The sequence below is a fragment of the Orbicella franksi genome, chromosome 8 (genome assembly GCF_964199315.1).
Source record: "Orbicella franksi chromosome 8, jaOrbFran1.1, whole genome shotgun sequence".
In the NCBI taxonomy this organism is placed as follows: domain Eukaryota; kingdom Metazoa; phylum Cnidaria; class Anthozoa; order Scleractinia; family Merulinidae; genus Orbicella; species Orbicella franksi.
This window is the reverse complement of record NC_138152.1, coordinates 17350589-17377547: the sequence shown is the minus strand read 5'-3', so window position 1 is coordinate 17377547 and position 26959 is coordinate 17350589. Positions and strand designations below refer to the sequence as shown.

The 26959-nt window shown below is 38.4% G+C and overlaps 1 protein-coding gene across 1 annotated transcript in view; it reads left to right on the top strand.

The window, feature by feature from the left end:
- Window positions 1-23482, top strand: part of LOC145494708 (uncharacterized) — a 43442-nt gene extending 19960 nt beyond the window's left edge. Inside the window, exons 6-21 of the mRNA XM_081474271.1 lie at window positions 5251-5439; window positions 6468-6582; window positions 7529-7641; window positions 8186-8257; window positions 8652-8873; window positions 9501-9674; window positions 10437-10616; window positions 11395-11529; window positions 12408-12676; window positions 12858-12939; window positions 15425-15532; window positions 17105-17215; window positions 17597-17638; window positions 18616-18735; window positions 19898-20005; window positions 23373-23482. Of these exons, the coding sequence (XP_081330397.1) occupies window positions 5251-5439; window positions 6468-6582; window positions 7529-7641; window positions 8186-8257; window positions 8652-8873; window positions 9501-9674; window positions 10437-10616; window positions 11395-11529; window positions 12408-12676; window positions 12858-12939; window positions 15425-15532; window positions 17105-17215; window positions 17597-17638; window positions 18616-18735; window positions 19898-20005; window positions 23373-23482 (2150 nt within the window). The remainder of the gene's footprint in view (window positions 1-5250; window positions 5440-6467; window positions 6583-7528; window positions 7642-8185; window positions 8258-8651; window positions 8874-9500; window positions 9675-10436; window positions 10617-11394; window positions 11530-12407; window positions 12677-12857; window positions 12940-15424; window positions 15533-17104; window positions 17216-17596; window positions 17639-18615; window positions 18736-19897; window positions 20006-23372) is intronic.
- The last annotated feature ends 3477 nt before the right edge of the window (window positions 23483-26959 follow it).

Below are 26959 nucleotides of genomic sequence, written 5' to 3'. Positions count from 1 at the left end.
GTTACTGTTACTGTCACTGTTACTGTAACTGTTACTGTTACTGTCACTGTTACTGTAATTCTTACTGTTACTGTCACTGTCACTGTTACTGTTACTGTCACTGTCACTGTTACTGTAACTGTTACTGTTACTATTACTGTTACTGTTACTGTCACTGTCACTGTTACTGTTACTGTCAATGTCACTGTTACTGTTACTGTTACTGTTACTGTCACTGTCACTGTTACTGTAACTGTTACTGTTACTGTCACTGTTACTGTAACTGTCACTGTTACTATTACTGTGACTGTTACTGTCACTGTTACTGTTACTGTAACTGTTACTGTTACTATTACGGTTACTGTCACTGTCACTGTCACTGTTACTGTACCTGTTACTGTTACTGTCACTGTTACTGTTACTGTTACTGTCACTGTTACTGTCACTGTTACTGTTACTGTCACTGTTACTGTTACTGTTTCTCTTACTGTCACTGTCACTGTCACTGTCACTGTTACTGTTACTGTAACTGTTACTTTTACTGTCACTGTTACTGTTACTGTCACTGTTACTGTTACTGTTACTGTCACTGTCACTGTCACTGTTACTGTTTCCGTTACTGTTACTGTCACTGTCACTGTTACTGTCACTGTCACTGTTACTGTCACTGTCACTGTTACTGTTACTGTTTCCGTTACTGTCACTGTCACTGTCACTGTCACTGTTACTGTTACTGTTTCTGTTACTATCATTCTTACTGTTACTGTCACTGTTACTGTTACTGTTTCTGTTACTGTCATTCTTGCTGTTACTGTCACTGTTACTGTTACTGTTACTGTTACTGTTTCTGTTACTGTCATTCTTACTGTTACTGTCACTGTCAGTGTTACTGTTACTGTTTCTGTTACTGTTACTGTTACTTTCACTGTCACTGTCAGTGTTACGTTTACTGTCACCGTTACTGTCACTGTTACTGTCACTGTTACTTTTACTGTTATTGTCACTCTTACTGTCACTGTTACTGTTACTGTTCCTGTTACTGTTACTGTCACTGTCACTGTCACTGTTACTGTTACTGTATCTGTTACTGTTACTGTTACTGTCACTGTTACTGTTACTGTTACTGTTACTGTCAGTGTCACTGTGACTGTTACTGTAACTGTTACTGTTACTATCACTGTTACTGTTACTGTCACTGTTACTGTTACTGTTACTGTCACTGTTACTGTTACTGTTACTGTTTCTGTTACTGTCACTGTCACTGTCACTGTCACTGTCACTGTCACTGTTACGGTTACTGTTACTTTCACTGTCACAGTCACTGTTACGTTTACTGTCACCGTTACTGTCACTGTTACTGTCACTGTTACTTTTACTGTTATTGTCCCTGTTACTGTCACTGTTACTGTTACTGTCACTGTTACTGTTACGATCACTGTCACTGTCACTGTTACTGTTACTGTCACTGTTACTGTTACTGTTACTGTTACTTTCACTGTTACTGTTACTGTTACTGTCACTGTTACTGTTACTGTTACTGTCACTGTCACTGTTACTGTAACTGTTACTGTTACTGTCACTGTTACTGTTACTGTCACTGTTACTGTTACTGTTACTGTTACTGTCACTGTTACTGTTACTGTGTCTGTTACTGTCACTGTCACTGTTACTGTTACTGTCTCTGTTACTGTTACTGTCACTGTGACTGTTACTGTTACTGTCACTGTTACTGTTACTGTTACTGCCACTGTGACTGTGACTGTTACTGTTTCTGTTACTGTCACTGTCACTGTTACTGTTACTGTCACTGTTACTGTTACTGTTACTGTCACTGTCGCTGTCACTGTTACTGTTTCTGTTACTGTCACTGTCACTGTCACTGTTACTGTCACTCTCACTGTTACTGTTACTGTTTCTGTTACTGTCATTTTTACTGTTACTGTGACTGTTACTTTTACCGTTACTGTTTCTGTTACTGTCATTCTTACTGTTACTGTCACTGTTACTGTTACTGTCATTCTTACTGTTACTGTCACTGTTACTATCACTGTTACTGTTACTGTTACTTTCACTGTCACTGTCACTCTGACGTTTACTGTCACCGTTACTGTCACTGTTACTGTCACTGTTACTGTAACTGTTACTGTTACTGTGACTGTCACTGTTACTGTAACTGTTACTGTTACTGTCACTGTCACTGTTACTGTTACTGTCACTGTTACTGTAACTGTTACTGTTACTGTAACTGTTACTGTCACTGTTACTGTAACTGTTACTATTACTGTCACTGTTACTGTAACTGTTACTGTTACTATTACTGTCACTGTTACTGTAACTCTTACTGTTACTGTCACTGTCACTGTTACTGTTACTGTCACTGTTACTGTTACTGTTACTGTCACTGTCACTGTCACTGTTACTGTTACTGTTACTGTATCTGTTACTGTTACTGTTACTGTCACTGTTACTGTTACTGTTACTGTTACTGTTACTGTCACTGTTACTGTTACTGTTACTGTTACTGTCAGTGTCAGTGTCACTGTTACTGTAACTGTTACTGTTACTGTCACTGTTACTGTCACTGTTACTGTTACTGTCACTGTTACTGTTACTGTCACTGTTACTGTTACTGTCAGTGTCACTGTTACTGTTACTGTCACTGTTACTGTTACTGTTTCTGTTACTGTCACTGTCACTGTCACTGTTACGGTTACTGTTATTTTCACTGTCACAGTCACTGTTACGTTTACTGTCACCGTTGCTGTCACTGTTACTGTCACTGTTACTTTTACTGTTATTGTCACTGTTACTGTCACTGTTACTGTTACTGTCAGTGTTACTGTTATGATCACTGTTACTGTTACTGTTACTGTTACTTTCACTGTTACTGTTACTGTTACTGTTACTGTTACTATCACTGTTACTGTTACTGTTACTGTCACTGTCACTGTTACTGTAACTGTTACTGTTACTGTCACTGTTACTGTTACTGTTACTGTCACTGTTACTGTTACTGTTTCTGTTACTGTCACTGTCACTGTCACTGTCACTGTCACTGTCACTGTCACTGTTACTGTTACTGTCACTGTTACTGTTACTGTCACTATTACTGTTACTGTTACTGTCATTGTCACTGTCACTGTTACTGTTTCTGTTACTGTCACTGTCACTGTTACTGTTACTGTTTCTGTTCCTGTTACTGTTACTGTCACTGTCACTGTCACTGTCACTGTTACTGTAACTGTTACTGTTACTATTACTGTTACGGTTACTGTTACTGTCACTGTTACTGTCACTGTCACTGTTACTGTTACTGTTTCTGTTACTGTCATTTTTACTGTTACTGTGACTGTTACTTTTACTGTTCCTGTTTCTGTTACTGTCATTCTTACTGTTACTGTCACTGTTACTGTAACTGTTACTGTTACTATTACTGTTACTGTTACTGTAACAGTTACTCTTACTATTACTGTTACTGTCACTGTTACTGTTACTGTTACTGTCACTGTCACTGTCACTGTCACTGTTACTGTAACTGTTACTGTTACTATTACTGTTACTGTTACTGTCACTGTTACTGTCACTGTCACTTTCACTGTTAGTGTTACTGTCACTGTCATTGTTACATTTACTGTTACTGTTACTGTCACAGTCACTGTAACTGAGACCCTGTTACGGGTAAAATCCGACAACCGACATAGCCTTGAAACGGCGACGCGAGAGCTATGAATTGGCGACGAACGACAGACTACTCCAGCGAAATAGGGAAAGCGACACCATTGGCAAGATAGACCGACAACGAATTTCGGAACTGAGAATGCGGTGATTGTTTTAAACGTCTGAGTCGAAGTGAAGATGCATTTCCAGAGTTTTAAATGTGTTTTCCTCTCTCACAAGCGATGTCGACGGGTCGTGAAACCCAGGCTTTCTTATATATGCTAAAACGTCCACGTCGAATAAATCGAGGGCGTCATTGCTGAGTATTTTTTCTCACTCTCAGCTGAGTGAGTAGTGCCCTAAAACGCCTAAAAACACGCTTAAGGAAAAAGGAAAGAGATCTTCGAAAGTCGGCTTCATATTTTTATTAATGGGCCACCAGTAAATGAATATGAAGCTGTATTATCAACTAGGAAAAGAGAGACAGGGGAAAACTGCCAAGGTCTTCTCGTCTTCAGTAAAAGGTAGGGGTTACGCCAAATTCAAAGGAAGATTATAGATAGGAGAGATTATCTGATTGAGGCTGTTGAGATTTTGAGTTAAAGAACGGTTTTTAAACATGGTAAAAATAGTCATAAATTCGATTGTACTTTAGGTCCAAATACTGACTGGAAAAAGGCTGAAAATAGTAATTCCAAGCGTCTAAATTTCAAAATTTCCTGGGGGGAGCATGCCCTCACATCCCCTAGGAGGTTAGCAACTTCAGTGCTCGAAAGCATGCCCAAGCCCTTAGAAAGGATGCCCCCAATATGCCCCCCAGCATGCCCCCAGCCCCTTTAGAAAATGTTGAAAAATTGAAGTAGCTAAGAAGTCTTTTCCTTCATTCTGAGTCGAAATGTGATGCTTTAAAAATAACCATAAAGTAATCATTAAACCCACTGACCGGAGAAATGCTGGCTCTACATAAGAATTCCTACTGCTGAAAAGTGTTCGAAGCAAGTGCAAAGCATACAAGGAGTAAATTATATCCAAAGAGATACTTAATTGTATATGTACTTGACTAAAACAGCAAGGAACCTTCAATGCGTGAGAAATAATAGTTTCAGCGTGAGAGCGCAAGATTGAATTCGTTTGCGTGAGCCTCATGCTCAATGCGTGAGACTTGAGAGCACTGAGCCGGTTTTTATTTAAAAATAAACAAAGGTATTACGATGTTTATTGTGTTATAGCTTCGTTTTAATCGAACAAGGTCAAATTTCCCGACACAATTGCTCTGAGGCGAAATTCCGACAGGCGACATAGGAATCTTGCGAAATGCCGACATGGCTGGTGGCGAATTTCAGGCAAGGGACATCCCCCCCCTAACAGGGCCTCGTCACTGTCAGTGTCAGTGTCAGTGTCAGTGTCACTGTCACTGTTACTGTCGCTGTCATTGTTACTGTTACTGTTACTATTACTATTACTAAATTAAATTAAAATTAAACTTATCCACTAAATTGTCGTTCAGAATCTGGTGTTTTAGTATCCACGCATGGAAAAAATGGTCACATGAAGTGCTGAGCTAGATGTCTGAAGAACAATTGGATACAAAATAAGCTGTCTTTTGTTTTTTAGACCATGGGTTCTTTTTTGATCAAGGAGACATGATACTCGATTGCGAACTCTATGAAGAACTTCATCCCGGAGAGAGCTGTAAGAGGGGTGGGTCCAGGGGTCAGTCCAGGACGAAGAGAAATGCTATTAGAGCTCGTAAACGACTCTGGACAACAAGGATAGTACCATATAAAATTCCATCCTACATGAGTAAGTACAACACACTGAGTGTCCTTTACTAATTTATTAACAAAAAACACAAGAAGTGCCCCACGCCACAGCTGTGGACCTCGTTTGCCAGTCTTGAAAAATGTATAAGGTCTTAGGAGCTGAATACAAGACTCCAAAATTCTGGACTTAGGCATCCCTCCTTCCTCCTGATCACCACTCGGAACTTGGGCTTTCCACAAGTTGCTCTACAAGTTGCTCGACAACTTTTAGGCAATTTGGGAAATCTCGAGCAACTTGTGGAACGCCCTACTCGGAGCAATTAACGCATGCATGTAACCATAAGTTCAATACTGCGCTAAATTAATGTAATTAGGTGGATATACTCGCATATCAAGTGACGCCATGCCAGGCTCTAACGGCAAAACAATGGCCCAATAAAGCTGAATTATTTATATCAGGAATGATTTATCCATCTGAGACAAAAAGGTCGTCAAAACTAGTATCAATTTCGGAGATTCAGCTTCAAAGAGTGGGATAGTTTTAGAGCGTCATTCAATTTTTATGCATCATCAAATGTTGCAGTTGAAGAACCTACCTGTATTTTACTTCAATTTAAAACTTTTTCCTGGACTTAATATTATCCATTGGACATATCTATCATCGTGTTGGTAAATTTTACTCTCCTGTCTAACAAATATTCTACTTTCTGCTTCAATAGTAACGTAGAAAACAATTTAAAAATGTTATAATTAGATGCTTATTTCCCCCCACTATGAAAAGGTCAGGGGTGCTCGTCGTGTCGCTCAGGAGTGTAGACCAAGGGTCTTGGTATCACTTAAGGTGTTAGGACAAGACGCCGCTGTTTTTAACCGTCTAAATATCTTTATGGGTGCACTTAGAGAAATACTAAAAAGTGCTAGTCATTTCCGTTTTAAGTGGTGTCGAGCCACGCTCAGATTGGTCTGCTTTACAGGTTAAATTCAAATATCTCGACAAGCATCCCCGACCTCTTCATATGGGAGTGTACCCCGGCTTATTCCTCTAAAGAACAATGTCATTTTTTACAGGTTACATCACATCAAACCTTCACAAAGTTATTCAGACTTTCCACCGAGAAACATGTATAAGATTTGTGCTATACAAGGGACAGAAGAATTATATCTACTTTGCCAGTGACAAAGGGTAAACTCAAACATCTTCCATTTGATGAAGTGTCTACAGTTGAAGATATTTTTAGTGATGGTGCAACATGAAGAAACTGGACAGAAGTTAGTTATTTTCAACGGGTGAAAATTATTTGTTGGAAAAAATTTCGGACAGAGAGAAAGAGTTCGAGTAAGCCTTTCTCATAAGGGAAATATCCTACTTATGAGGGAAAATACAAACGTGCGTTCGCATTGACTCTAAAATCTAACAGTATATTAGCCAACTACCACGGCGACGCTAACGAGAAAAACACCAAACAAAACAAAACAACAGTGTAGAATGGCCATGTTCTGTGCATTTTGGAGACCATGATATGACATGACATAATAGAGAGAGAGTACAAAAAAAGATTGTTGTTGTTGTTGCTAATTTTTCATAATTCTTTGGAATTGAACTCTGCGATTACGCATTTAGCCTGAACATGGTTTTAGACCGAGTATTGAACACATCTATACAGTTGCGAGGTAAAATGTAAATTCATATTTGAAAGAACCCTCCTCGGTGTCTTCGTCTGTATTGCTAACGCTCCCTATGGACCTGTTGAGGAACGGGTCAGTCCTTTTTTCAAGGGACCAAATATAGCAAAGAAAAGAGAGGAGGTATTGGTATAGTAAGATCTCAACGACTTTCGCAAACTTTCGCTAACAATTTAGGAAACACTATTACTGTCACAAGTCCGCAATATTTCAATCAGGCTTGGCTTCTTGATTGCTGTCAGGGAAATTGCATTCCTCTTGTTATGTTACCAACTCGATCTGGTTAAAAGATATATATATTTTTTATGAATTTCTTTAACAAAGAATATTATTTTCGAGGAAAACGTGAGGCTGCAAATTCGCTTTAGTAATCAGATAGTTCTGTACATGTATGTACAATTACAATTGTTAGTTTACCGTTTGAAAATTGTTATTAATCATTCCAGATGCTCCTCTAAGGTCGGCAAGAAGTACGCTGAGCTTGGTGGTCAAAAAGTTTCCCTTGGGGACGGGTGTAATTTCGAGGGGACTATTACACACGAGCTTCTACACGCATTAGGTAAGAAAACAATGTCTCAAATGGTAAACCTACGTACTTTTGATTTTAATAGACACAGATGTTGCTTTACATGTATTTTACTTAGGTTCCTTTATAAATTCTTTACACTGTGTAAGTGAACCTCAAGCGTGGAAAGTTCTTCGAGTAGACCTTTCATGTCTTTTCTGTGTGTTGCACCTGAAATAACGTGTATTACATGTAGGGCGAAACCTGTACTAAGAGAACACCCACATGATGTCCGCTTAATAGAGCTGTGCGCTTAAAACGGGTTAGTTTCCCAAAACATTTGCCTTTTACCAAAGCCGGTGTAGCTCTGCTCAATGGAAAGTCGCCTCAATACTTCAGGTTTCACTGTATAAAAAAAACCGATAAAGAAACCGAGGTCCTTATTTTACGTATCATTATGATTAACCGTTAATGTGCTAAACAAACCCTCAGTGAAATTAGTTTGTTTACCTTCTATTTGTCTTCCACAGTCTTACTTTTTCATACCAGTAATTCCGTTGATGACAAGTTGATATATTCTTGGACCTCCCTTTTCCAGGATTTTTCCATGAACAAGCTCGAGATGATAGAGATAGATTTGTAGAAGTAAACTGGGAAAACATTCTTGACGGTGAGTCCGTGAGTTTGCCTCAGATTTACATGTAGTATGGGAGGCTTAATCCTTTTTCCAAACTCTATCAGATAATTATCTTTCCATCGAAAATCCAAAATGCCCATAGTTCAGCCATAATCGCTTTAAGGGAGAAAAAAATTGACCTGGATTCCTCTCCAAACGTATGGATAAAATATAAGGATAATGTGTTGGTTACTGCCGGTACAGAAAGAATCATTAAGTAAATCATAAACTACCTGATCGACATACAGGGAATAAGTCCTCCTATGCCAAAACCTTTCAGGCTCTCAGTTTGTGTGGACAAACGTAGACAATCTAAACGCGACCTTAATATTTATATGTAGGGTAATCATAATGCAAGATTACATAGATTCATTACCTTGTTTTACAGGATTTTCAGACCAGTTTGACAAGTATAGCTATAGAACTATTGATAAGATTGGAAAAGACTACGATTTCAAATCCATCATGCACTATGATAGAAAAGCCTTTACCAAGAATGGACTGGACACTATTAGTAGGATAGACAAGCCAAACGAGAACTTTGGAATGCCCCAGAAAACGATGAGTTCTCAGGATATTGTTGAACTAAACGCCTTGTACGACTGCCAAAGTACGTGATGTATAGAGCATATTTTAAATAAACGACTGTTGTGCAGCTTCTGATATTTTGATAAGTAGACACAGGGGATTACTTGATAATCTCTTGGTAGACATTATAAATTATCTAAAACAAAACAAGCTCACACGTAATAAAAAACAACTATTTGACATGACTATTAAAATCTTCTAAGATTATTAAAAAACTGCACTGTTTAATAATCTGCAATATCTGTTTAATAATCTGCAATATCTTTAATATCTGAACCACTGGTAGAATTTTGACATACTTCGAAAAAGTATTTCCCTCTCATCTCCTTTTCGTTTGAATGGCCTATTGAATCGTTGCGACGCAAATCAGGAGGACGCAAATTATCGGTTCTAAAAGGCAACTAAAAGGCTGCTCTACAACTATAGGAGAGGGACAGCAAACAGTCAATCTGAGAAACTGGGTTCCAAAGGAGGTTATTTAAACAAAATTGGAGAAATGATTTAAAATAACGGTACTAACCTAGTTGGAACCCCCCAAAAATCTGCCTCAGAAAAATCTGGGCTTGGAGCATTGATTCTACGATATTCTACCGCCCTTAAAAATAGACTTGTCTCCACTCCTCTATTTATCTTCCTTTATACTCTGCAGCGAAAAACTACGGCTGGACTCAATGGTCGCAGTTCACTCCATGTGATGAAGACTGCGATAAAGAACGCCAGCGATACTGCTACAATTCAGGAAACGTCAGAGCTTGTGGTGGTAACGTAAACGTGTATGGTATTGAAACGCAGAAAGTGAAATGCGGCAGGAACGAGTGTCCAGGTGAAAACTTCTGTTAAATTACCATCAAAAAGCGATAATTGCTGTCTATAAACTGCATTTTAAGACTTGAGCGTTCCTACTGAAGCCCAAGTAACAAACATAAATTTAATTTGCTTTGAGATAAACTTGTAGGTATATTTTGGATAGGTTTTAATCATGCAGTAGTGGTTTTTAATCAGAGATCCAAGTACACTCTTTTTATATATATATAAGATCGTCTAGTTTTGGAGGTGAGGCTGAACGTTCTTAATTTTTTTTTTTTTTTTGATTTGAGGCTGAAAACGTTCTTAAGATGTTCCCAAATTTATATGGCATAAAAATAACGAAGACGGACCAGTACGGACTCCTTACATGATAGATGTGATGTGATTATATGTGTCTCTCATAATTTGGCTCTTACGAGCGTGTCTTTGAGAGATCTACCTCTTTTGTAGGATGGTTTTAAGCAAAGGCTGATTTTGTGTTAATGCCACTAAGTATTTGAGTTAATGTACATTTTTTTGTTACCTTTATCTTATGCTTGCCATTTGATATACAGATTAGCAAAATAAAAGCGTTCTTAATCGACTCTCAGCCTGAGGAATGATCTCAAAATGTTCTTAAAATTTTGGTTTAAGTCAGCCTCAACGTTCTTATAAAAAAGGTTCTTATAAAAAAAAAAGAGTGTAATGCAGACGAAGTCAAAACTCAAGAGACACAGTGCATGGCTTTGAATGCTTCAAATGTTGTCTCTCTTTGGTTTCTCTCTTTCATTTGGTACAGTCAAGATAGAAGGACATTGGGGTCGTTGGTCAGACTGGACATATTGCGATGCTCAATGTGATGACGGTAAAAGAACACGATTCCGGAAGTGCGATAATCCTAAGCCAAAACATGGTGGGAAATATTGTATCGGAAACTCCAAGGAAGACGACGTCTGTACGACGAGGAGATGTACACTTGGTGAGAAATTACAGTGGTTTTGACTTAGGTAATCAAATTCGAAAATTAAATTCTGTTTTGGGCATTTTAAAAGACTACAATTAGCTCTTATTAACCGAGCGAGGGGTCTGTATGGGAGAATCTTGACCGAGATCGTGAGTACAGACCGAACGCAGTGAGGTCTGTACACACGACCGAGGTCAAGATTCTCCCATACAGACCGACTAAGCTCGGTTAATAAGATGTTTTATTATATGGCAAAAGGAACAATTTTTGAAAGTCGTTTAATATAACTGGTTTGTACTAGCTGACATTTTGCTCGCGAACGGCGAAGAGCCTAACTTAATTCTGCCAAAGTTTGCTCGTCCTCTTTCCCTTTTTTCTCATCAGGTTTTTTGGCACTTCCATAAATAAATATTGTTAAACGTAAATAGTCAATATTTCTGCATTTTAGTTTGCAACTTTTTAACCGCAAAATGTAACCGGTCTAGATGACGGTCTAGATGGGAAAATCTAGACCGCTTTCAATATCGATTTCAGCCAATCAAATTCGTAAATTCGGTAGTGCCCAGTCCTTGTGAGACACAGCCATATAACAAATGAGAATATTCCCAGGGCCACGCACTTACACTCCCGGGCTTACACTTCCCTTCTGGATGAACAATAAAAGACGACTTGATGACAGAAAAAGACATCATCAACAAGAAATCAGATCAATCGGATCTCTCTCACTCCAACGCCACGTAAACGCGTTTGCTATGTTGTGTTTATTTTGTTTTTACTAAATACATTTCTGCAGGATATGAAGACACTGATTTCGATAGTAAAGCGTTTGGAATGTGGAAAAATGCTGGGCAAATACAGTGGCGCCGGAATCAGTTCTTTACCCAGACAAAGGAAACTGGACCCAGTCGAGACCACACCACCGGAAAAGGTTTATTTCAACATTTTACTGTAGATACATGCTATTTGCAACAGAATATATGAAATTCATGAATAACGATATAATTAGATAGGAAACCTTCAATGTTTAATACACAACTTAAGTAATTGAGACGTACAGTCTTGAGGAACAGTTGCGGCGGGTTCGAATCCCGTTGAAGCTTGAAGTTTAACTTAAACACATCATTTTCACAGACGGGAAAGGAATTTCGAAGGAATTAACTAGACGCGTCGTCTTGGCAATGAATTTTATCACGTTAAACCGTCGTCAGTAATGACTTAATCTGAGTAAACATTAGACGGATCGAAACTTACCACAGATAGCCACCACTGTGACACTCATATCATTACAATCACCGGGAGTCTCGCCGTGGCTCATTGGCTAGAGCGACCAACCGGTATATGTCATTGGTTCGAATCCCTCGCTGGGATTTTCGCGAATCTTACAGCCTATAACGTCACGACCAAACTGACGAATCAGTCCCAAAGGACCAGACTAAAAACACCATCGGCTGGCAAACACGTTTCTTCTAACTCACTTAATGATTTCCGCTCAGGTTGAAGTTCAAAAAACACGCCTTTTAAGAACTACCATTACCTTTACCGTTACTCTAGATGAACTAATGCCACTCTGATTGGACGTGGTTAGTGTCGAAGTAGTGTAATGTCTTTTTAAAATAATAGACAGATGGGACGGTAACCAGGAGATCTTTTACGCTGGAGGAGAGAGAGCTTATAACCTACATTTTACCGCAGTTTTATTATTTTTTTTATAGCGGAAACTTTAGTCCTAATTAAATGATAAACATGGAAAGATTAGCGGTATTTTATTTAATACCTAATGTTATTTCTACATTCACATCTCTCTAGGTTTTTATCTATACGTGGAGTCCTCTGCACCTGCTCAACCTGGGAGTCGCGCTATTCTCGAGAGCCCACGTTGGTTGACTGCTCCTAAAGGCGGTCAGTGCATGAAATTCTTTTATACCATGTATGGTAAAACAATGGGCTCACTTTTAGTAACGCTGCAGCGACGTTGGGGAAAAGCTGCAACTATTTTCTTTCGGTCAGGAGATCAAGGTGTTCATTGGATTGGGGCCAAAGTCAGCCTAGATGTTCCAGAGGGAGCCAAATTTCAGGTAATATAGACAAACAATGCAATTATCATGGGTGTAAACAAGCCAACAAATAAGTTAAGACTTGATTTTTGAATAAGAAATTAAGTCTTAAATTTTTGGATTCATCGCTGCCTTCCCTAACAACTTCAGCTTACGCAGTGGGAACTTTTGTATGTTAATTAACTTTCTTTTGTTATAATAGATCAAAATCATTGCTCAGGTAGGCCAGCCAGGATACTCCGACTTTGCTATTGATGACGTGTACATCGATCCCGGACTTTGCTGTAAGTTTTCACGACGGTATAAAAAAGAACAAACAATCAAAATTGTAAATATGCGAGTCATAATAATAATAATAATAATAATAATAATAATAATAATTTTTTTTAAAAAACAATCTCCTGGATAAGAGCAAGGACATCCTTCGTTTTACTAAGGTTCGCACTAATCTGCCTAAGAGGTTCAAGAGCTAGAAGGAAAGCCTTTTGTGACTTTAAGAACATTGATATTGACGTTGAAACCCAGGAGGGAGCCATTATGTAAACACTGTTGAAATAGGTTTTATTAGTTTATTTCTTTTATTTACTTTTACCTTGTAATATACCGATATTGACGTTGAAACCCAGGAGGGAGCCATTATGTAAACACTGTTGAAATAGGTTTTAATAGTTTATTTCTTTTACTTACTTTTACCTTGTATATACCAATTTGTATGGAATATGTTAATTAATGTTATGATGATGATAGTAGTATTAGTATTAGTTGTAGTAACCATGATATCATGATTAGATACGGAAACATGTTTTACAGGTATAATAATAATAATAATAATAATAATAATAATAATAATAATAATAATAGTAATCAAACAATAAGTATCTAAGAATATTCTGTAATGAGCGCACGAGCGCGTGTTGGATAAGAGATGGTAGATCAGTAACGAGGCGCGTAGAATGAATGAGTTGCCAGTAATCAGATACCCGTGTTTGCGCGAAGAACTCTGGGATCGTCAGGGGGCAAACATTGCTAGTCTCTAGAAGGAAATGTATGGCGAAAAGTTGTTTCGAGGTACAAGAAAACGATTTTTGAGAGAGATCAACGCTTTTTCGTCGTCGTTTTTATCGCAAATGGATTTGGGCAATGTTGATATGTGGAATATGTAAGTTTTTCTTTGAATAACCGTGAAATATGTGACAAAATCTACCGATGAACTCCGTTGCTTGCGTGAAGTTTATTGTGAAATCTACATCGGGTAATGGTCTGAAAATATTACAAAATTAATTAGGTGTAAATCGAGAGGAAATAACCCCGTAAAGCCTTTTAAGTTGTGTACAGGCTACTTTTGGCTTATTTGAAAGCTTAGTCGTACAAATAATACTGGAAATAAGCCCGGTGGCGATTATTGTACTGTCTGGGGTTGATTTAATGACAAATGAGTCCGCGCGACTCATGCTGTGTGGCTACTAGTGTTGCTCAAAGCCTTTGTTTTGCTTTTACAAGCACGTATTTCAGTGATTTTCCTTTTCTATTACAGATCAAGGGTAGCTCCCTGAATATATCTCTGAGTATTTGTATTTGAAAGTGCCATTTGTGCGTAATTATGCTTTCCAAAGTTTGGTATTGACGGTTGAGTGAAATTGCGCGACACAAAGGGCAGTAGTTCCTTCTGCAATTTTCGATTTCTGTTTTTAGAGCTTCTTTTCTGTCTTAATATTTAACTTCTCGGAGGGTCTTTTCTACCATTTGCTCCGGGTAGCCTCTCGAGATCAGGCGTGTATTGAAATTTCAATATTCTCTTCAATGTATTTCACAATAAACCTCACGCAAGCAAAAGGGAGTTTATCGGTAAATTTTATCACTTATTTCACGGTTATTCAAACAAAAACTTACATTTTCCATGTATCAACATTGCCAAAATCCATTTGCGATAAAACAAAGGCGAAAAAGCGTTGATCTCTCCCCAAAACAATGTTTTTGGGCGTCGAAACGACTTGCAATGTTTGCCCCCTGACGATCCCAGAGTTCTTTTCGCAAACACGGGTATCCGATTACTGGCAACTCATTCATTGGCTGTAATCATGTCATATCCAACAAGTACGAGTGGAATAATTGTTTTATTAAAAACGCCCCCAAAATAGAGAAACTAAACTAAAATAAAGATGAAAACACCTCCAAAATATAGAAACTAAACTAAAATAAAGATAAAAAATCACGCGTAAGCTCGCATATTTGTAGAGCATGGTATACTGCTCATGACCCATGCTGGCTTAGCCAATGAAAGCTCTCGAATTTTATTATCCAATGATCCAGTTTTTAATAATGATAAGCATGATAACATGATGACGAAAGATACCAGATATTCAGACGTTTATGACTGTCATATTTTTATTTCGGGTAGTCGAGGAAAGAGCTAAAACAACATACTTTCCGCTAAAATGTCAAATATTCTATTGATGTATCCCCCCGCCTTGACTTCCCCCTCTTGGACGGACAGTGCTCAAAGGTTTCAAGATAATTTGCGTGACCCTTTTAATAACCAGGTCTAGAGGACTCGATTGCTCATGTACTTCTTCTTGAACTGTGCCATGTTCATATGGAAGGTAGTAATTTCCATGTAATGGGAAGGAAATACATGGGCTGAAATACATGCGTGTGGCAATTATTCTATTAGCATGTTTCCATTTATTTACTTTATAAGTATGGCTATCACGCGGGTTGGAAGTGGACGTAGTAGTTATAATTTGCCTTTTTTAAACTTTATTTCCCTAGCTTGCCAGGATGACTACGTGTCGTGTTCAAAATGGAAGGCAGAAGGGGATTGTAAGAAATATGTCAAGTTTATGAGCAAGCATTGTGCCAGAAGCTGCGACACATGTGGTAGGATGGTCTGCGGAGACTCCAATAGACCATTTACTTTTAGTCTCTTACACTAGCCAAAGTGAATTGTTTTGGTTGCAATACCGGCATAAAGGAATTTACCCTTTTTCTTTACAACCATTTTTGCCACATTACTGCAGCACTTATTGTATTTTCATTTTTACTGAACGTCTCTCGCCCCATTAAGGTGATTCCTCACATTTGCATTGCGCATCCTTACTGCGCATAATTTATGGCGTCATTAGTGCGCGTTCGTGCACGCGCACATTGAAAACATGGCGGATTTGCCTTGATATTGAGCTCTGTCAGTTGAAAAATGGCTCCAGCTCACCAACGAGCACGGGCACCCCAATTTTTTTTTCTAGTCATTGTAATCAACTAATCATAAGCTTTGCGTGAATAATTTTTCACGCAAAGCTTATGATTAGTTATTCAGACTTAAAATGATTGACTCTCCACTTTGCGCCTTTTGTCAAACAGAAGTCGAGTCCCCTGAGCACTTATTCTTTCATTGCAATGTAACAAAATCTTTCTGGCAGTTGCTTTGTTCCTGGATTTCTGAAAAAAAGGTTATCTCGACATCCTTAACGCTAGAAAATGTTATCTTTGGAGTATTCAATGTCGCAGAAGACTTTCATATTCTAAACCATATTATTTTATTAGCTAAATATTATATTTACAACTGTAAATTAAATATCATACATCCTTCTCTAAAGGTCTTCATAGCCAAGGTTAAAGCAACTTGCCAAATTGAACAGAAAATTGCAGCTAACAGCAATAAATTGGTAAAACATTATAAAAATGGAACAAATTTCTACCTTGCTCCAGCTAATTTAGTTTATGTTTTGTGATGATGTATGTAGAGATCTATTTATATTTACATTGTAATAGGCTTCTTTACCTCCCATTTTCTTTTTTTTTTTTTTGTGTGCGTGTGTATCCCTTTTAAACGTAAAATTGTAAAACTAGCATTACAGTATCTCTTTGCTTGTCCATTGCAAAACTTACAAATAAAAACAATAAAATACCAAAAAAAAAAAATAAATAATAAGCTTTGCGTGAGAAAAGACTGATCTAATTTCTATTGCTGAAAATTGAATCAATAAGAAAAAAAGCAGATACACTGTGGTCTTTTCTATTTTGCAGTCGGTAACCACGTCAAGAAATTTGGGTTAAATTTTTAATCAAAGATTTAGCTTTCTGTCTGAATCAAAGTTAAAATGTTTAGTTGTGTCCGACACAATGTATTGACTGTAGTTTAATGCGTGTTCTTATGAGTCTGGGCTCACAAAGATTTTACAATCACTGGGAATGCGTTTTTATAATAAGCATTAAATAATGCCAAAATGAGGCATTTCCAATGCCTCAATGCTCCTTAATGAGCATGGGCACCCCCCTATTTTATTTCAAAATTGAAGTTATCATATGACAAATATTCAGTGAACAAAGTTTGAACAAAAATCTATTGTCACTTTTATTTCAGAGGAATTACCTTAATATTGATTGAATAACTGATTTCAGTTCTCCCCAAGAGACTAAATATTCTTTGTTGATTCCTGTTTCGCATCACAGAATGCAAAGACGACAACGCCAACTGTCCAGCGTGGGCTGCTCAACCGAACGGCTGCTCAAAAAATACTGCCTACATGCGTGTGAACTGCAAGAAGAGCTGTAAAGTTTGCCGTAAGTACTCACACAGAGTTAATTATGCAAATATATTGCTATGCCAAAAATTGCTGAAAGTATTGAAACGAAGACCTTCCTTTTTAAGTCCATCATGATTAATGAAGTTATGTGGATTGCATCACTTGCAGAGTTCAATGAAAAGGTGATGTTAGGCTCAGGTTCGTTCGCATCGAAGGCAGTAATGCTGGATAGAAAAATTACGATAAAAAGGTTCATATTACCTTCACGTGCCATTGACCCAATAAATGATATTGTGAGGTGAATTTTTTTGACCTGTCCTTGTTGTTAGCTCGCAAGAACTGAAAAACAGTAACGGCTTTCAAAACCACAGCAAATTGTAGTTTGTTCAACTAATTCAGTTCTGTTTCCTACTTGCAGATCCACCTACGGGTTTGCGGATACCCCAAGTGGGTAATTCAGGTACGCATCGTTTTCTGCAATTTATAACGCAGATATTGCAACCCTCTCTCACCAATGTGATAAAAAAGGAAAAACGTCGACGTGGCCGCCCTGCCTTTCCTTAACGAGCAGAGAACATGAAGCGCATGACAGAAGAGTCAAAAGTGAAGAGCGAATTATCCTTACTTACTAACTAATAATTCATAGTTATTTTTATTCATCTTTAATGTGATCTATCTATATTGTATTCTATGTACTGAGCTAAGTTAAGTAATTATATTTTATGATTTGATTCGAAGTATACATAACTAATAACAATGGCTCCATTAGTTTCCTAATAGAGAGTCTTTATTCACGTGGCTAGCAAAGTGTTTACATAAGAAAAGAGTTTGATTCCCACAGGATTGGTTTGATACACCAACATGCCAACGTTTCATTGTTTTGGGACACCAATATGACTACCGTAACGTCATGTGAAAACACTATATACTGAACTGTCGTAATACGTAAAACCAAGAAACAGGCAACTAGAGGGCTTAGGATTTCAAAAGTAAAATGTGGGAAAATTTAATGGAATTGAACGCTTTAAAAAAATAAACCAACGCCATTGATTGATTAATCATGATACTTGTCGTTGGCGTTGACATTTATTGTCTCAAAATGTAGTAGAGCGGTTTTCGATTGAGTGTCTTAACACCAAAACCGAGATTATCACTCTGCCCAATCTCAAAGAAGACAGACAATCTAGTCAACCAATCAAAACTCGAAGTAATTACAGGTAGTTGACACGGAGCGCGGGAAAGCGTGTGTGAGTGAGTCATGACTGGTTTTGGTTTTACTTCTGATTGGATGAAAAAGTGGCGCGAGTCTTTTAAGCCAATCGTGTAGCGTCTTTGATGCTAAACCAATCGCTTTATTTTCGACGCTCTATATTTGCCCTGATTGGCTGAGAACAGTTGTCGAACGTATTGTGATCTCTTCATCTTTCTTTAACACAGAACCACCGATGTGCAAGGATAACGACGAATTACAGTGTCCGATTTGGAAGAAGAACGGCCAGTGTTCGAAGAATCCATCCTATATGTCCACGAATTGTGCTCTGAGCTGCGGAATCTGTGGTAATAAACTCACCGTAACTTGCAAAACAAACCCCTCAATCTTCTAAGCTATTTCCTGTCCTATTTTTCAGCATTCCACCTGATCCATACGTAAGGTATATACCTTAACAATAACCTCAGTTTGGTTTTTCGATAGATCTTAGCTTTCTAGAGTACCAAAAGGGTTTGAGTGAGGCAAATACATACCTTGCTTTGTTTATGTGCGCATTCACTTTCCAAACTTCATCCATTAACTGTGTCCTCGTTCGTGGGATGTTGAGGCATCAGTGGAGTATGTGATTGCCTGTCCGAGTGGAAGTACAGTGGGGCTGATGTCCCGGGGCAGCTACGGTAGCTGTGAAGGTCTAACAGGAAGCCTGAGCAAGCTGGCTAATATAGGCTCTGAAAGACTTCAGTGAGCTTGTCAGTCCCTCTCTCAAGAAACCAACGCAGTAACTTTACAGCTGAACGGTGGGGTCGGAGAGTAGGGAAACTACTCTATGATCGGAATATCATGATTTGAAGCCTAAGCTGCGAATTTCATCCCATTTGCTTATAACTCTGTCGTGATTCATCACTAAAAAGATCATGCGTAATAGAAACAACATAGTATTTTAATGAGAATCTTTGTCGGTTGGGCAAGTCTATCAGTGATTAACATGAGAGTTCTCGGAAATACAGAGGATTTTTGAACTCTAATTTCCTCTTCTCTGTTTATTGTGACCTCAGAGACTTATTACTGTAATAAGCTAAATCAGGAAAAGGAAAGAAATGCATGTAAACGATATTTCTAGCTTGCTCTGATTTTCAATGAATGAATTTGCGTGCGCAGTTTACAGGTTTGGCGCTTTGTATGTTTTCTCATTCAATAAAAAGAAATTAAATCGCTGTTTTCGTCTCCTCAATTATTAACACTAGTTTGTTATTTTTCTGGAATTCTATGACGTGATAGTTGATTTGGCCTGAGACTTCATCAGCTCTCATCTCAGACAATAATCTTGAGGCGATAATCTAATTGATAATTACTTCCTGTTAAAGTTGTGTTCGGTGATATTTTTTCTTCTGCACATCCAATATAACGAACACAAAGAATTATTTGGGACTGAAAAAGAAAAAAAATCTTTCATAATCAGTTATGCCACGAATATTAAATTTATTTTCACGGCACACTTCTATTTTCCAGTCTGTAAGGACAATTGGCTGAAGTGTCCCGAATGGGCAGGCAAAGGAGAATGTATCAAGAACAAGGACTGGATGTTGAAAAACTGTCAGAAAAGCTGCCATGTTTGTGGTAAGTTCGTGTTCTTCCAGGTACTGCAGAGTCAAGATATTTATTTTCTAAATTTGGCTTCTTTCTTTCCTTTTTTTCTGTCCCTCTTTCACCCTTCACCTTTCCTTCTCTTGTGTAGCATGAGTAACAATCCTCGCCCGCATTACTGACATACAGTCACTTTGTCAATTTTCAGATAAAGTGCCAGAAAATTAAGGGGGGAAGTAAGTAAGAGTAGTAATTAGATGTCCAAAAGTAGCCATATTTCAGTAGCAATTTTTCCAGTAGTGTCATGGCTGCATTCACTTCTATCATCATGTCTAAATAAGGAAAGATGTGGAACATCGCATTTTGCTAAAAGTATATTGAGAATTTTAATTTCATCAACAATGTAAGGATTTTTTAAATTAATTCCAAGGGAGTTTTCATTCTTATTTAATGGCTCTTTTTTAAAGATCATTCGTTCAAGGGTCTCGTGAAATTAAATATTTCAAGCATAATCCCAAGTATCGCGGATATAAAATAGATTAACGATAGGCTCCTGCCTCACTTTCGTTGTCCACATCATGCTACGGTACCTGTTCACTGACTTAATGTAAGAGTACCGTAAACAAAGTCCATTTGATCGAAGTACAGCGACACTGTAAATAGCTTTGTGGCGGAATGGATAAAGGGATAAAGGATTTTATAACGAAGGTTAATGATATTTAACAGCAAGAAATGAAAGTTTATGTAAGCTTAGGACTCTTCTAGGAGCCACCAAGCTTGGGAAAGCAATGATCAGCGCCTACCATGGTAACTTTTTATGAAGTCCTTTTTAGTTTGCGATACATAGCTACAAATTTTCGATGGAAAATGTTAATTTTTTGCAAATGCTAATTTTTGCAAATGCTCGGCAAGTTGTCCTGATGTTTTTACAGATACGATGCATCCTCGATTCGTTACGATCAATTTGAGTAAAAAGTTGTGGCTTCTCCACCGGTGTTTACGGTAATCAGTGGTCTAACTTGAAAGGAGAGGAGTAGTCCTACTGAGTCTTAGCAAAGCGTAATAACGATTAGACTGAAAACATACCGCAAATTGCCCCTCGGATAGTTTCGTTCTTTTCAAACCTTACAATGGATACAGATCTGCTGTGATAAGTATCAAGTGGAATATTTTATATAAGCATTCTCTAACAATGTACGCCCACTGTAAGACTATGTAGGAATAAAGACACCGCAACATTGCGGTATGCGTAACAAATCGATTCCATGTTGCCGTGCGTCTGTTCAGTAATAGATCACAGATGAAGTCAAAATGTGGTAAGAACAAAAAAGTGGCTCACGAGGCGATAGCCGAGTGTGTCACTGATGTTCTTACTACACTTTGACGTCTTCTGTGATCTGTTACTAAACAGACGCACGGGAACATGGAATCTATTTGTTTTATATAATAACGAAACAAACTATTACAGATAAAGCCTTTTTTTAATTCAAAATCTTTCAACATAACTCGAAAGCCGGCGTTTGCCCACTTTGGCGAACACAAAAAAAGCCATTTGACGTAATCTATTGTCTATACAAAATGAAGCAATATCATTGGTTGCTATGCGTAGCAAAGAACTGTGATTGGTCCAGGAAAATCACGTCACTATCAAACTTGACTCGACCGTCACTTCTCGTGGAATGAAAACTTACAGCGAAAGCAAAATTGAACTGCGAAATCTGCAAATCTTAAAGAAAATGCTGGAAAAGTCAAGTCATTTTTGGTCATCAGAGCATTCCTATGAGCCAAAAGCTTGGACGTTGTATTGAATGTTGCTGGAGTTGAAAAAATACGCTCGGAAAACTTGCGGTTGCGGTCAATCTGGAGGCTATTCGATTCGAGTTCTGAATGAAAGGAGCGTTAGTGACGCTGGAAATTTGTATCCTCTGTGGTTGGTGATTCTCAAATCCGTTTGAAATAGTGTCGGAGACACCTTCTAGCTGCGATACAGTTGGCCGTGAGCTGTAGTGAGCTATACTTTGCTTGCTACTGTGCCCCGAAACGGACTGGAGCATTCGCATCGGAAAGTAAGGTTATGTGTTTATTTTAACAGGTTTAATGAAGTGATGTGTTGATGTTTCGTTCCTGACATCAATCAGTGTGTCAACAGCTATTTTGAGACTAAAAAAAGTTGACTTTTTAAATAAATTAATCTCATAAACATTTTGTCCGTTAGGTTTGTTAAATTCGAGATAAAGCAATGGTTGTCGGCTTACCAAGACCAATTTTGTGCTTGGTTTAGTCTAGCTCGACTGTCGACTGAGACTGCCCGAGTATTTTTCCTGAATCATTTTCCAAAAAAGAAACGGCTTTATCTTTCTTATTCCTGCTTCTCGTACCTGTTAAATGCCTCAACAGGAACTTTTTGTACCTTATCTTTTGCCCAGTCACGTAAAATATTTTATTATATCTCTCAGTTAGTAGAAGCGCTGTGATTGGTCAATTTAGCGGGCCGTACTCTCCAGTACGGCCCGCTAAAATTTAAAGTTGGTTTTGTTGCCGAAATGTTTCGTGATTTATCGATAAGTGTTCTTAACTTTTATAGCAAGTGAAAGTTTAAAACTTTCTTCACGGCTTATACACTAAATTATGTAATAAAGCGTGCTAACGACTTAAAAACGGTTTCAAACTGACTCGTCAGAAATTTGAAGCCATTCCGAGTCCGCGTGAACAGAAATCGTTTCCGAACTCGTCAGGCACACACTAGAGATATGATAAATATCTTACTAACCTCGTCTTCTCGGTCCGTACTGTAAGTTACGGATCCTCGATCGTTTTTTCCCCTTCGATTTATGACCCGCGCGCTTCGCGCTTGGGCCATAAATCGAAGGGGAAAAAACTCGGTCCGTAACTTACAGTACGGACCTCGAATTCGGTTAGTAAGAGGTATATCTAAATTCTTAAAACTTTCCGCCATTTTAAAACACAGAGGGAAAAACTTTGTAGTGATGACGTCAATCGTGCGTCTGTCCTCTAATAGATCATAGGCGAAAACCAATCAAAATGTGAGAATGACTTGGGTTATTATATAAATGGAAAGGGTTTCAGCATTTTTACACACCCTTATTGTTTCAGGTACATCCAAATCATATAGACACTACCTTGATATTGATCCACTATGGGTTCTAAATTGTAATAAGCTGTCTTGCTATTCGGTATTTGAAACTCATATATATAATTACCACATAAAAGGACAGTTACTACTCCTTTAAACTAGCTTCTTCATTGTGTACTAGGTAACAAAATGTCACCATGCGATGGTTAACAAAACTGCCCTTGCTCCAAACGGCAATTCAAAAATTTTCAGGAAACCTTGCAATATGAATAAGCTGAATTTTTTTTTCATTTTGTTTATTTAAAGCTTGCGGGAACAACTATGCAAAGTGTGGACGGTGGGCGCAACTTGGAGAGTGCGGCAAGAACCAAGATTTCATGAGGGAGCAGTGTAAAAAGAGCTGCAATAAATGTTAAACTCACCATGCTCGCTATGCCTCATGTGGAGCTTGATTTGCCGTGATCATCTTGTCTTTAGAACGTTAGAGTATCATCGCTACATTTCATAGTTTATGTGGGACTATTTATAGTAGATTTAATGGATAAAACAGTCTGACATTAAATTTTACAGATGTCTTATGGATTTTTTCTCCTATAATAATGAGAGTTTAATCAGTTCGGAGGACTAACAGTGGACTCGTTACGTATATTAGAGTATATGATGTTTAGCTCTATAGTGTGGCATCACTTGCAATACAGGCCAAGTATTAATATATAGTCCAAAAACAATGTTGTTACTGATATTGCGATGTGATGTTTAATTGCCATTAACCTTTTATTTTGATTTTGACTAATTTCACTTTAAATTAGTTAGCGCGCAAATCAACATTATGGTAATAACGATACAATGATTGTTCTCCTTTACGGCAAAGCTCGCCATAGTTTGCTCTACGTCTGATCAGCAATAGATCACAGAAGACTTCAAAATGTGGTAAAAACATCAGGGGCTATCGCCTCGTGTGCTTAGCCTGCGAACAGGCTCCCGGTGAGCCCGAACGAAGCGAGGGAGGCTCCCCTCTCCCGCCCCGATCGCTTCGCTCATTCTTCTGTTTAGTGCTCGCCAAATATTTTTTTGGTCCTCGACGGGAGCTTGTTCGCAGGCTACGTGTGCCATGTTTTTGTTCTTACTACATTTTGACGTCATCTGTGATCTATGGTATTTACAGTACAAAGGTATTTACAGTATATAACCACGGTAGTCTAGCCGAGATGCAAGCAGAGCTCGTGCAGTGTTGGGCCTTGTTTTGAACGCATGCCTTGATATAAAGTTATTTACAATATAAAACCACGGTAGTCTAGCTAACCGTTTAGCAAGCTGTACGAGACGTCTAGAACGTAGGCCGCTAAAGCCTGGTTCTCATAGGCCACCGACATACCTGGGAAGCCGTCACGGAATATGTGAACATCTAACGCCGAATCATAATTTGTCCCAGGCATTGACCGCCGGCTTGCCTGCGAAGTTGGGCAGTTATCGGCGATGAAAATATTTTATGCGAACATCATCTGCAGACGCAACGTACTCCAGTTAGACGATTCGATCAATATTTGCAGGTAGAATGGTTGAAAATGCGCCAATTCGATTTGCATTTCTCGCCAATTAGAGTACGTCGACGATCCATGGCAAGATGCGCCGGGGCCCCACTGAAACAGATCGCCGAACGTTGTTAGTTGCAACCGGCGTCTACGCCGCAGGTAGGTCAGCGAAATATGAGAACCAGATTTAATATGTAAGTTTAGCCATCCATGCTGAGGGTGGGTTTTGTTTGCGTCGCTCGATTCTTGTAAATAACTAAGGCTAGACTTTCCACAGATAGACGTACCACACTCTTCACCTTTGCAGCTCTTTCTGCAGTTTTCAAACATCCATCTCGAATTGTTTTGACACTCTCCCTTTTTTGCCCAAAGTGGGCATTGTTCTGGATCAGAATCGGTGCATTTATATTTCAGATCATGAACTAAAAAAAATAAACAAACGTAGAGTATAAGCTTTATAATTCTACAAGCTCTTAATATAGAGCTATTTTAGCATGAATTTTCCGGTTTGTATTCAGCTAACCAAAACAGCATTTTAAAAGCAGGCTTACTTTCACATCGTCTGCCACTTTAACCTTCAGGACACTGACACTGATAACCCTTGGCGGTATCGTAGCATCGGCCGTTATTTTGACAAGGTGATTGAAGGCATGGGGAGCTTCTTCTTTTCAGGGCTGATGGACCTTTACAGCACACGTAATAACAGCTTTGAGATGGATATCCAACCACGATACACTTCCATCGATATTCTTTTTTTACAGTTATATTAATTACAGTTAACAATAAAGATTAGCGAAAAAACTGAGCAACGACGTTTCGGTGTCATCCTGGCACCATTTTCAAGTTAAAAAATATTAGTGCGAAAAGTAAACTAATTTGTACCAATGGTAGAGGTGCGAAATTGAATAAATTAAGATTAAGATAGCTGTTCAATGTTCATGTTCATTCCAATGAGGTGTCAAACATTGGTAATGAGTTCAGTGTCTGTTCAAAGCCTAAACAAATACTTTTGCGCGAATGGAGTCTGACTGTGTGTTAAGGCTCGGTTTCTTCTTGCGAATCCACAACATTTCGTGGATCAAGCAATCGAACTTTCCCTGACATTTCTTTAGGATCTTAAAGTTGTTAGTCAGGTCACCAACTGTATCAACTCGGTGTTCATTTTGAAGGTGTTTTCCGGTGGGGGTAAATCGGTGTTCCTCAATGCGCTTGTAAAGATGACGGCTAGTGTAACCGACGTATTCTGCATCACACAGATCACATATATAGTTATAAACAACGCACTGTTGATTGATCAAAGGTGGTTTTGGCTCTTGTACTTTGAGATCATCGCCAATTTTACGGCTTCTGAACACCGGCTGTAGTTTGTGATCAAGTTTATTACTCAAGTCCGAGAGATGTTTCTTTACTATGTCCGCTGATTTCTGGTCTTTAAAAGGCAGGACAATGCGGTAGATTTTCTCTGTTGGAGGCGTCGATCTTGTGTCTGGTGTCCGCTTGTCCTCAACATGGGAACTATTCTCAACAGAATGCGAACGCCTTAAACTGATCTCTTCTAACCTCAAGTACTCAGACTCTCTTGTGAATTCCACCATCACCCGTTTCGTTAATTCAGTGATGTCACCAGACACAAGATCGACGCCTCCAACAGAGAATATCTACCGCATTGTCCTACCTTTTAAAGACCAGAAATCAGCGGACATAGTAAAGAAACATCTCTCGGACTTGAGTAATAAACTTGATCACAAACTACAGCCGGTGTTCAGAAGCCGTAAAATTGGCGATGATCTCAAAGTACAAGAGCCAAAACCACCTTTGATCAATCAACAGTGCGTTGTTTATAACTATATATGTGATCTGTGTGATGCAGAATACGTCAGTTACACTAGCCGTCATCTTTACAAGCGCATTGAGGAACACCGATTTACCGCCATCGGAAAACACCTTCAAAATGAACACCGAGTTGATACAGTTGGTGACCTGACTAACAACTTTAAGATCCTAAAGAAATGTCAGGGAAAGTTCGATTGCTTGATCCACGAAATGTTGTGGATTCGCAAGAAGAAACCGAGCCTTAACACACAGTCAGACTCCATTCGCGCAAAAGTATTTGTTTAGGCTTTGAACAGACACTGAACTCATTACCAATGTTTGACACCTCATTGGAATGAACATGAACATTGAACAGCTATCTTAATCTTAATTTATTCAATTTCGCACCTCTACCATTGGTATAAATTAGTTTACTTTTCGCACTAATATTTTTTAACTTGAAAATGGTGCCAGGATGACACCGAAACGTCGTTGCTCAGTTTTTTCGCTAATCTTTATTGTTAACTGTATTCCAAATTTAATCTTATA